The sequence below is a fragment of the Nelumbo nucifera genome, chromosome 1 (genome assembly GCF_055504915.1).
Source record: "Nelumbo nucifera cultivar China Antique chromosome 1, China Antique-T2T, whole genome shotgun sequence".
In the NCBI taxonomy this organism is placed as follows: Eukaryota; Viridiplantae; Streptophyta; class Magnoliopsida; order Proteales; family Nelumbonaceae; genus Nelumbo; species Nelumbo nucifera.
The window spans coordinates 129,875,890-129,888,669 of NC_142649.1; the positions used below are offsets into that span (position 1 = coordinate 129,875,890).

The 12,780-nt window shown below is 34.7% G+C and overlaps 1 protein-coding gene across 1 annotated transcript; it reads right to left on the bottom strand.

Moving 5' to 3' along the window:
* Window positions 1-1,207: 1,207 nt before the first annotated feature.
* LOC104589101 (cyanidin 3-O-galactoside 2''-O-xylosyltransferase FGGT1-like) lies at window positions 1,208-3,062 on the bottom strand. The gene has a single exon (XM_010247292.3). The coding sequence runs from the start codon at window positions 2,943-2,945 to the stop codon at window positions 1,506-1,508; it is 1,440 nt and encodes a 479-aa protein (XP_010245594.2). The 5' UTR covers window positions 2,946-3,062; the 3' UTR covers window positions 1,208-1,505.
* Between the last annotated feature and the right edge of the window lie 9,718 nt (window positions 3,063-12,780).

The window sequence follows — 12,780 nt, forward strand, 5'->3', positions numbered from 1 at the left end:
CACTTTGTCCCATTGTAGGAGAAAGTACTTCACATCATTTATAATAAGGGCAAATTTCTTAAACTAAACTTATGATTTAGCTAATTGACTTTAGAGTACCCCTAAGTTTACTAACAATTGTCTAAAATCTCTCCCATCGGCCCTAACTTCCTACCATATTCCGTCATGTGATCGATACTTTTATTCAAAAATTCTGATAATACCCTTTTGGCCTTTTTATCGTTTTTGTAGTGATTTTTGGGAGAAAGTCTCCCTGCCCGGAGTAAATAGTGATGTTCTTCATCTCTCTCTCTCTCTCTCTCTATTTCTGTCCCTCTCTGCAACTGCTTCTGAGTTTGTTTTCGTTCCCAAATCATTGAAAACTCTAATCTTTTTGATGGAAAATATGTCAGGAAAAGGCGAAAGGTCCTATTACGTCCTCAGCTCTGAACACCAAAATGGATAAGAAGAAACACGTCTTTCGCTCTGGAGTGCCTTACTGCATGCAGAAGTCTTGGAACTGGAACTGGCAGACAATGCCAGAAAGGATCTGAAGGTTAAATGTATTACACCAAGGCATCTGCAGCTTGCAATTTGAGGGGATGAAGAACTTGATGATATACTGATCAAAGGAACTATAGCTGGTGGAGGTACAATTCCTCACATCCACAAGTCCCTGATCAACACATCCTCCAAAGACTATAAATTTGCAGATTGACTGAACTCCTTTTCTGCTGTTGAGGCTTCTCAATCCTGAGAACCATTAATCACCACTGACCCTCCCATGTATAAGTGTAATACGAGCTGTACCTCCCAATCAGAAATAAACACGTCAACCATCCTTTGTACATGTACGGGCTGAGAGCTTACAATTACAATAGCTCCATACACATCAGCTACGACACCACCTTTTCAGACAAGATCGGTTGACAGGGCAGCAAAGGTCTAGGCAGGAAGAGGATGAGGAGGCAGCGAGGGATTTCTGACAGCGATCTTGGTGGAGGAAACTTGTTACTATCTAGCTCCTTGAGGCAAAGAGTGTCACTGACCCAAAATCAATGGCCCTCTTCAGCTCTTTCAAACTCCCTGCATCTTTAAGAAGAAAAACAGAGCCGATAAAGGGTAACAAAGGTTGTATCTCATCTCACTACAGTTTAATTTATAGGGTATAAGATTGCCTGTGAAGATGACTTACTGCATAATAGATTTTTGCCATTATAATAAAACAGTACCGGCATCATAGATTTTTATTGAAAGATGATATATAGAAGACAAAGATGATGAAAACGGCTGGATAATTCATCTTATCTATCCAAATTAATCTAATTAGGAAATTAAGCAATCCAGTCAAATCTTAATTAATTTATTTTTCCTATCTACATCTCTTCACTCTCGAGTCTCCTGAGAGCAAATTAAGAAGAAGATGTAGCTAGCGCCTAGCGGGTAGCGGCAGAACTTGAGGGATGAGGGTTGATGTGCATCACGTACGAATCACTAGCTAATTAATTATAATTGATAATCAGCGCTTAATTAATTAAAGCCTTCAGGTCGCGTATGAAAGCATCAGTGTAGGAGCGTTGCAAGCTTTCCTCCAACAAGAAGCTCCTCCACTTGGCGTGGTTGGCCTTCACTTGTCTCCCGATGTGGCTGTCATCGTCCATCACCAGTTTCACAGCCCTGCACACGCTCTCTCTTGTGAACCACCCGTCGTCCTCTCTCCTCTCCACCTCCACCGCCACCTTCATACCTCTGGCCAACAGTTTGGCGTTCTTGATCTGGTCTCCGTAATTGGGGAGCAGCACCATCTGACAATTGCTCACTAAAGACTCCCACATGGATCCATACCCACAGTGGCTGACAAAGCATCCCACCGACAGGTGACTCAGTATCTGTTGCTGAGGAACCCATCCCCCGTAAACCACTCCTCTTCCTTCCACCCTCTCCCTGAACCCATCCGGCAATGCCTCCTCCACCGTCCATGCTCCGTGTGGTGGTTTCAGAGCCACTAAGAAGGGCAATCCTGTCAGCTCAAGCCCCAAAACCAGCTCCTGAACCTTCTCCTTTGTAAAGACGCATTCGCTTCCGAATGCACAGTACACCACCGACCCCGCCTTGAAGTTGCCAAGCCGCCACTTAGATGACCAGGTGCACCAATGCTCATCATCGTCCAATACTGTGGTCGATTTCTCTTTCTCAGGCAGGATGGGGCCCGTCAGGAGTACTGGCTTCCCATATTGGCTACCCATGTAATCGCAGTATGGGCCTTCCATCTCTCTATAAGTTCTGAAGCATAAAGCATCGCACTCTCTCATGGAGGTCGTCTGCCTATCGTAGAATGTCAATCCAGTTGCAGTTCTGGAAAACTTCTGGAAAGCGAATAACAAACTTCGACTCTCGTGGCGGCAAAGCCGTATCGGCGAATCAGGCGGGTAGCCCGGTGGAGGTTGCATTAGCTCCTCTTCCGTTAACTGTTCGATCCCGTCAGGCTTGCGTGCGGGGACTAAGAGGTAAGAAGTGGAGGCAGGGCTAATGACGCAGTAAAGAATGGACTTGATGCCCAGTTGCCGAGCCAAGGGAGGAAGCCAGTAGGAGAAGTCGAAGAAAACAAAGTCAGGCTTGATATTTCGTAGAGCAGCTTCTACCTGATCCTTGGTGAGATTCATGGCGTCTACGAGGAGGGGCATAATGGGGCGAGACACGTCGGCAGTGGTCTCGGCGGTAGGGGGGAGGCCGTCGACGGGAGGGATAGCAATTGGGATGAAGCGGATGAGATCGGGGTAGCGGTTCAAATGCTGCAATTTGGACTGGGTTTTGGGGGGCAAGAGGAAGGAGACTCGGTGGCCGTTTTCTGCCAACTTGTTGGATAGGTGGAGGAATGGAACGATGTGGCCAATGGCAAACCAAGGGTACATGGCTGCATGAAATGTTGATCTCTCATTCCCACTCTCACTCTCAGTGCTGCACATCTTTAACTAATTTGCTCGACCGGAGCAACCAGCAGCCAGCAGTAAAGCTATTCTTAGCTATGCTCTTTTTCGGATCCCTCAGCCCTATAATATAATAATATGGTCCTCGCTGATGCCGTTGCCATGCTGCAAAATGAAGTTCAACCGTTTCAAAGGAGGGAAAATTATTATTTTAGTCGTATAGCCATAAAGAGGATGTAGTAGGCGCACTAAAGGCTTTAATTAATTGGGTCTGAATGACGAGTTTTGAAAAATAACAATTGATCATTTTAACCTTCGATACGAAATGTTTATTTGACTAATTAACAATTAATTAAATGAATATAAAATAACTTATAAATAGTAAAATTGATAAAAACATAAATAATTAAATACTTTTAAAGAAGTTAAAAATAATTATGTACATTAGTAAATGTATACGTATATGGCAGTTTCAAATGATCGATGATGATAATAATATTTTAGTATTTTTATTACAATTCACTGTTGGATATATTGTCTTTTAACTCAAAGACCTAAATTCAACTGTTCTTGTATTTTCTATCAATGTTTTCAATATGTGGTTGAACCATAGATTTGGATTTATTAATTTGTCAATTGGACACATTTTTTGAGCATGTTTTAACCTAAATCACTTTATTGCAAAAAATAAATAAATAAATAAAATCATTGACTTGGTCAGCAACCAAATGACCTTATTAGTTGAATCACTATTCTATTTAACTAGGAAAATGGGTTATGGTTAAGACATTAATTCTTTTTCTTTTTTGTATTTTTAGCCATTTCTATCTTTACTAACAATAATTCATATTTTTTCAAACATATTTTTGTTTAATATAAAGAATATATAATATTAATGCATGTTCAAATTTTTCTATAAAATTTATACAAAATCTATATTTTTATCTTTATTATTTAAATTATGGCATAATGCAAATTACTTATTTATTAGGAGGAATTGAAATTCTAATATATTATTTGTATATTGGTTTTTAATATTGTGGTCAAATCGATTGATTAGATTGATCAATCCACCACCCAATTCAAGATTGTAAGTCCATTTACCACAAAACCACTTGCCTACAATGACCTTTCTATTTAAATTGTTGAACCATTTGACATGGTTAGTGAAGTCATGTGTTATACATTAATGCTCTTTATTTTTTTCCTCCTAATTTTTATCCCATTTCCATCATTAATGAAAATAATTCTCATTTATCACATTGTTTTATATAGTGAATATATAATATTATAGATTGTGTTCAAATTTATCTACAAATTTTTACATTTTCTAGAATTTTATGTATTTCATTATTTAATTATATCGTCATATGTTGATTCATTTGGCATGGACAGTCGAACTACTAACCCACCACTTGGATGGAAAAAATATATTTTTTTTTCTTTTTATTGATTTTAAATCATGTAATCCAATTTCATCATTAATAAAAGTTATTATTATTTTCTTTTTTTTTGTTTAATATGATGAATATATAACATTAGAACCATATCAAAATGTTGTATACAAAGCTTATATTTTTCTTTGATTTTTTATATATTAATATTTATTACTTAGTTATGACATCACAGATTGACCCATTTGGCCAAGAAGGTTAGATCAGTGGCGTACCATCTAGATATGAAAATGTTTTCATTTTCAAACTAGTTTTAAAATTTGCATTTTATTTATATCATTGATAAAATAATTATTGTATATCATACTTTTTTTTTCTAATTAATATATAATATTATAGATGTGCCCAAAATTGTTTCATGTATTTTTTGTATTATTCTATTTAAAAATATTATTTTTAGATATACAATATAGGTTGACCCATTTGACTTGAAAGGTTGAATCATTAACCCACCCCTACACAGGAAAATGGTTTTAGTTTTAAGTTGTATATTCCATGTTCAACATTAACAAAATTATGTCTATTCTGTCATACTTATTTGTTTTAATATGACAAATATACAATAATAGAAACCTTTTTGATTTTTATCAAATTTTCATTATTTCTATTTTTTGTATTTTTTATATTTCTAATTGGTTAATACTAATTACATAATTATCTAATTATTAATGAAATAATATTTAGAAATTATTATTATTTTATTAATTATATATATATTATTTAAATACCTATTTAATTAATTTAATATCTAATAATGATTATTTTTTTATTAATTCAGTTAATTAATAATTGATTAAGATATAATTATTAACTATTAATAAAAATTTTAATTTATAATATTAATTAGATATTAACAACTAATTATTATTTTAATTATTGATTGTTAATGATAATTATTAATTCTTATCAATAATTTAGTATTTAATTCATAATTATATAATGAATTAATAATTAATTATAAGAATGATTAGTAATAATTATAAATTATAAATGATTAATTTATTACTTTAACTAATAATTATGTAATAATCTATAGCCCTTATTATAGGTGCAAAGCCTGGCCTAGAGCTGACCACACCTACCCCCTCCCAACAAATATTATATATTGTTACCAATGCAATTCACATGCAAGTAAGAAGAAATTATTTTTCCAAGCCAATTTACGGCTCAATTCTAGTCTATCTCTTTAGTTTTCTCTCTTTTATCTTTGGAGGCTGTTTGTGACAACTTATTTAATAAAAGTTTTGTATGGAATTTATCTTAAAAAATGAAAAAAGTGGTGGATAAATGTTTTTTAGTGTTGTTTGACAGCTAGGCAACGTTAAATGTCGACACCATAAAAGCAAAATAATAAAAAAAAGATTTACCAAACAGAATTTCAAAGTAAGGGAGAAGTACCAATCAGCCTAGATCAGAATTTACTAGGCCCAAAGTACAGGGGGAATGCATTCTGACCGTGAATTAATGCCAAATTCATGGGCAGGATGTGGTTTATAAGAGGGGAGAGGGTTAGTTGTAGGGGGCTGGAATTCAGAATTCTGCATCGTGTGTTTCCGTAGTTTTTCCTTCAAATTAATGCTTATATAAGAATGAACTAGTGTCGTTTTACAAATAAATGGCAACGGAACCATAACACCATCTGGTCACCACAGAATGTCTACAATCGTACCATTAAAATCACGCTGCATTTCTACAATGTTGATAGGGGCATTTTAACTGAAAAAAAGGAGATAAGTAAAGCCAAATGCAGCCTTAAAGTAGCTTGCGGAACTTACAGTGGAATGCGTCATTTATTATTTTGAGGGTCTCACCAACTACCATTACATATCAATCATTTTAGTCGGAGTTATTGTGTATGCACCCGTCGCATCCCATTTAGATTGTGTTTGGTGAATTTACTTTAATTTTGCCAGCTGTTGTTATCCAGAATCATGAGATTAAATGTATTGCTGTGGCCCATTTTAATTTAAAATTTTAAGTTATTAAGTAAATTTCCTGAATAGGTTTTTATTCTCTAACACGTTACTTTACACAAAAGCATATTTATTCAATGCCTGACCATTACATTGTAATGGAGTTTAACTTAATTTGGGGTCAAAGAGTTGTAATGGGGTATTGTAGTAGTTTCAATCTAATACAATTCATTTTAATTTGGAGGCTTTTGGGTTTCCTCATAATAACTCAGTCTACGTTGCTTTTTTCTCTCTAAGCTAAGAGAGTAACGTGATACTATTGGGCTTAGAGCATGAACAAATGACAAGCATAGGCCCAGTCATATCTCATGCTGAAATTTAATTAATTATAATGGAGATAATGAGGATCAAATGCTAGATCACTTGATCAAACAGCCTCGGTATCATCGCAAAAACCTTGAAAAGGCCTAGCTAGATATACCTAGGGTGACAGGATCTACTAGGCACATACTCTGAGTGCATCCTAAGGTTGTGTTTGGTACCATTATTGTTTCTACCTGAAATGTTTTGGGTTAGGTGCACACACACATATACACACAACAGTAAGCTTAGGTAGGGAGAGAGAGGGAGATAGTGTTTGTTGAATTGATGAAAGTGATAGGTAACTTGCTTACCCAATTTGGCAGCTAGAGGGGTAATGCTTACCCAGGTAGGAATGGCAACAGGGCGGGTTTGGAGAGGGTTTTGTAAATTCTTGGACCTACCCGCCTCCCTAAACCTTCCAACCCATACCTTCCTTAAAACTCGTAGCAAGTTGGATTTTTAGAAACCAAACCCTCCCTGCACATGAAAATGTAAAACCTGCCCCCACATTTGAGGGTGGGGTGTAGGGGTGGCAACGAGTCGAGCTTTTCACAATCTGCTCGAGTTTGGCTCGTGAAACTCTAGTTTGAACTTGAGCCCAATTCATTGGCTCGATTATGAAACGAGCCAAGCTTGAACCTACTAGAGCTAGGCTCGTAAGGCTCGCGAGCCAACTCGAATATATATGCTCGAACTCGGCTCGGCTCAGTTCCAACCGAGATCGAGCCCAATTCACTAGCTCGATTATGAAACGAGTCGAGATTGAACCTAATATAACTCGGCTCGTAAGGCTCGCAATAACCTTTAACTACGGTTTGTATGTTGCCCTTAGCTAGATGTTCTATAATGTGATGACCTTTAACTACGGATTTTGAAGGTGGTTGTAGCTATACCACAATAAAAGTAGAGAAGAAAAATACCTATAGATATGGTTTCTATAATATCTATAACTAAATGTTATCGCCCATATTAACCTTTAGCTACGGATTTTGAAGGCATTTGTTGCAAAAGCCAAGATATAGTGGCAGTATAGATCATAGAACTGCTACTATAACTATACCCCAACCATTGTTGCTAACTTATGGTGGTATTTTTTTTTTTTTTTGAGACCTATAGTGGCAATTATGATCGCTTCTATAGGTTATGTTTTTAAGAAATATTATATATTTGTTCAAAATTTTAAATACAAAAACCTAAATCATTTCTTATCTATCTATCTATCACCCCCTAAAGTTGATGTTTATATGTAGAAAAATGTTATGTACATAAGTTTCTTGAAATGTAAATACCGAAAAAAATCTCGAAATGTAACATTTGTCACATATCAATTGGGAGTATTATGGGACACAGTTGTACTGATTTCTGGTATCTGGGGCTGTTCGTATCTCCTACACTTTTATTCAGTTTGCTACTACTTAGTCCATATTTAGTCCAAACTAAGGCTGTATTTGGCATTGCATATTTTAAGGATTCATCTCCTTTTTGTAGTTAAAAACTCAACATTCTTAGGAGTATTTTAACTGTAAAAAAGAAATAAATACTTAAATAAGGAATGCCAAATGCAGCCTAAAGACTTCAATGGGTCCAGCTTGAGCCCAATCCAACCAAATCCAATCCTAGTTTTTACACAGGTTGGTCATGAGTTTTTGGATTTTGGACTGGACCTGGGCAAGACAACTCTCGCCTGACCTAAATTTGGTAACCCAAGCCCAACTTAAGCCTGACTAAAAAATTACATACATATGTATTACATTTTATATAAAAACATCTTTTTTCTAATTACGTGTCTGTCTATATATATACATATATATATTCTTTCAAATCCAATCATCCCATCTAAGCCCGGTTAACCAGTCAAGTTGTATTGGATTAAGCTCGACTTGGACCTAGGTTGATAAAGTTGGGCTTAAACTCAAGTTGGGCCAGGCTTGAGTCCAATATTTGCACCTTTAGACTGTATTTGGTTTGAAAGAAAAGGTAAGAAAAGGAAGGAAAACTTGTACAATAGGTTTCCCTACTTTTTCTTTCGAATCAAGTCTTAAGGTTGGTCCTAGGTTGACCTTCAACCCGACCTAACCCACCAGAATTTCACATTTAGAGCAAACACAACATGCAGTAAGGGTGTCAATCAACTGGTTTTGGATTGGATCCAATCTAATCCAAATTTTATCAAATCAGATTTGGACGGTCCATTATGATTATTAGATTGGGCCAATCCAAAATAAATTGGTCCATATTCTTATTGGTTTGAATTGGACCTAAACGAAATTTCCAATAATCCGATTATGAGGTCAAACCCTTGTCCAATTTGAAACCGATCAAAATTGAAGATGGCATAAAATCACTTTTATGAAAATACTTTTATGAAATCACTTTTACAAAAAAAAAAACACACTTTTATAAAAGTAATTTTATCAAAAGTACTTTTAGGAAAGCACTTTTACAAAAGCAGTTTTATAAAAGCACTTCTGTAAAAGTACTTTTACACAAACACTTTTATGAAATCACTTTTAAAAAAGAACTTTTATAAAATCAATTTTTACGGAAGTACTTTTACGAAAGCACTTTTATGGAAGTACTTTTATAAAAACACTTTTATGGAATTACTTTTATAAAAACATTTTTATAAAACACTTTTACGAAAGCATTTTTACAAAAGCACTTCTACGAAAAAGTACTTTTATAAAAGTATATTTAGAATACTTTAATAAAAGCACTTATATGAAAGCGCTTTTACAGAAGTGCTTTTTCAATGCCAAAAGAGTATATTTTTGTAATTTTCAGATTTTCTTCATTTTAATATATTTTTGTAATTTTTTTATATATTCTGTTTTTTATATAATATTTGATATTTCATTCAGTATAGATTGGATCCAATTCAGTCCATTTACATTTTAATGGATTAGATTAGATTTGGACTGTAATTGATCCAGTCCATTTATAAATAGACTTACATTGGACTGAATCGGATTGGACAAAATCTAGTCCAATTGACACCTCTAACATGCGGCCCCTTATGTATGGAACACTAATTCACTCTTAATTGATCACGTAATCAGGTTCACCCACTGGTATTTTGCAGAAGATCACATGTGCAATGGGTCTCATAACGGGTGTTGTGGAAGTGTAAGAAAAAGTAAATGAGATAACAACTCCATTTGGGAGTCCACTTGAAGTGGAACAATAGTCCCATCAGTCACAAAGAAAACAACGTGTTTAATATGATCCAAAGCTAGTTTTAAATAAAAAAAAAAGTTAAATAAGTGGCCATGCAAGATCTCATCTTTTATTGATCGTAACGAATACTTTGGACCAAATCTTGCCTTCATCTAAATTAGGGGTTATAGGTTTGGAGATGGACTGACTACCTCCATTATATAGCCGTGGAAGAAGAAGAAAAAAAAGAAAGAAAGAAAAATCGTAGACAGATTTTTTTTTTTAATTCAAAATTGTTTTTGAACCCCCCCAAAACTTGGCAAAATTCATCCTTCAGCCTTCACTCTCGATTATAAAACCCATTCAACCCACTCCTTTGTTTTATAGGTCGTATACAACAAATTTGCAACACCATATCTGTTCAGATCGGTCGCCTATAACGTATGTTTTGGGTAGGAACATATGATGCATTACACTAATCTAGGCTGTCCAAAATCGAAATAACAACACAGGTAGGTCCCATTTGTACAATAGGAACTTAGTATGTCTCGATTTATTGTGTTTCGAGGGGTCATAAAATTGAAGAGAAAAACAAACATGAATAAGTGATAAAATGATGATACATCTCAGTTAGACCTGTTCACATTTCATAGGCTTGGCATCAGGCTCGGCCCAAGAACATTGTTCTGGGTTCAGGCTTGACACCAGGCCCATTCAAATTTTGGTAAAATCTCAACTGAAGCCCAGCTCAAGAGTTCTAATCACAGGTTACAGGTGAGTTGACATCTTTGACACTCTTAAAATCTTGATGGTAAAACACTTCGTAAAATGTCAACCAATAAGAATAATTAAGGGTTTTAAATTGACTGAAGTATAAATTTCTTTAAAATAAGTAGATAAATGATGTCTTTTGGTTGAAATCTTGATTTAGCGTGTCAGAATATTATTTGTGGGAATTTAAATAATAGAGTGTGAGATTTTAATAACAGAGAGCATGGTTTTCAAAACCGGATCGAGAATCTGTCAGTTGATTGTTTCCGTTTTTCCTCAAAACCGGGATTTCTTAAAAAACTGTTGATTTTGATCAGTAAACCGTTGACCCGGGCGGCTAACTGTTTGAACCGTTCGAAGGTTTTGACTGTTTTTTATTTTTTAAAATTTTTTTATTTTTTTGTCAGAACGGGGCCGACTGTTCAATTCGAACAGTCAGACCATTCGACCCGGTAACCGAACTCCTGACCGGTTCAATCTCTGAATTGGTTTTAAAAACCATGATAGAGAGGGTGGCTGGCCCATTTGAGAGAGCGGAAGTGTACAGGCTTCTAACTTTCCAAGGTGGGCCTCACATAGATAACCTATAAGGTATATTGAGAGACCAAATCGATTGTTTTCAACTGATATAAGTCTAACACAACTTTATGGGGACGTTTAGGGCTGGTGCATTTCATGATCATTCCGTTTCACAAGTGGGCTCCAATTCACAAGTGATTCGTTTCATCTGTTATTTATTTATTTTTATTTTTTTTTGAGAAATACAAAAAAAATGAGATACAAGCTGAATTTACATTTAAAGTGATTTGGCTTAATATTATTATAATATAAGGACAATTGTGTGACATCTCAAAAATTAGTCACCTATATGGGCTTCATAGACAAAATCAGGGATTTTAGCCTTACCATAAGCAAATTCAACTTTATGATTTTGAATAGAATTCATGGACCAAGCTATAAAAATAAGGAAATTTGTGTGTTGGAATTCAGCTCTAGATAATAAGTGAAGTTCACGATGAACTTATGAAGACTAATTAAAAGGTGTGTTTGATTATGAAACCTATATTGAAAATGACCATCAGTACTCATAAGAGCAGGTAACCAAACAGGGTAGAAACTTTCATAAGTAAGGTGTGGGCAAGCAATCTTGTGCCAATAAAAAATTGGAACTGTGTGGATATTTGCAGGCCAAATATTGTTAATCCTTCTCTTTTGAGATAGAAAATTCAGCCTTATTTTCTACCTGAACTCAGTTGACCAGGTAGTTTTTTTGCTAATAAAAAAACCAAAATTCTGTGTGAATATTTACATACCAACATGTTAATCCCTCTCTTTTGACATACTTTCCAAGACAGCAAGGAAACATATATATCAACTAACAAAGACCAAAATGTTATTTCTTATCAAGAATATTATTTGTTAGTACTGTTTCTCTGAATATTTGATGAACTGATCAAGAAACCAGAAAAAAAAAAAAAAAAAAAAAAAAAAACCGAATAAAAACCAAATAAATGTTACCATGGAGACAAATAGTCATAACTAATAAAAATGCCTTGATAAGTTGGCATTAAATCCTCTTACCTACATTAATCATAAAGATCTAATAGAACCAGAAATTTAATTTGGAATCCATCAAAAAGAATCATCTTTCAGCAAAAAAAAAGTCTAAGCAAGAGGCCAAAAAAGGTAAAATGAGATCAATTAACTAGGGGTGTCAATTGGACTGGATTTGGTCCAATCTGATTTAGTTCAATGTGAATTTATTATAAATGGACCAGGTCTAATTCAATCTAATGAATATTTTAGACTATTTTGGATTGGTCCAATTCAATGTCTGAACCATCTAATCTGTTTAAATTTGTTTTGATTTAGATTGGTTTCAACCCAAATCCAATTTATTGACACCTATATTCTTATCTTATATCAATAGACCAGATAATGACTTAATCCTACCCAATCCAATATAAATTCATTACAAATGGGCCGGGTCCAATCCAATATAATAAATATTTTGGACCGGATTGGTCCAATTCAATATATGCTATTGGTCCGTCCAACCATCCAATTGATTTTGGATTAAATGGGGTCCAATCCAAAACCGGTCCATTGACACCCTTATAATTAACTATCAAATTATATCATCTTATATAACAAATATAGATTGGCTAAATGCTTTGCAATTTTAAATGTTTCATGTGAGTGAAGAATCCTCACATT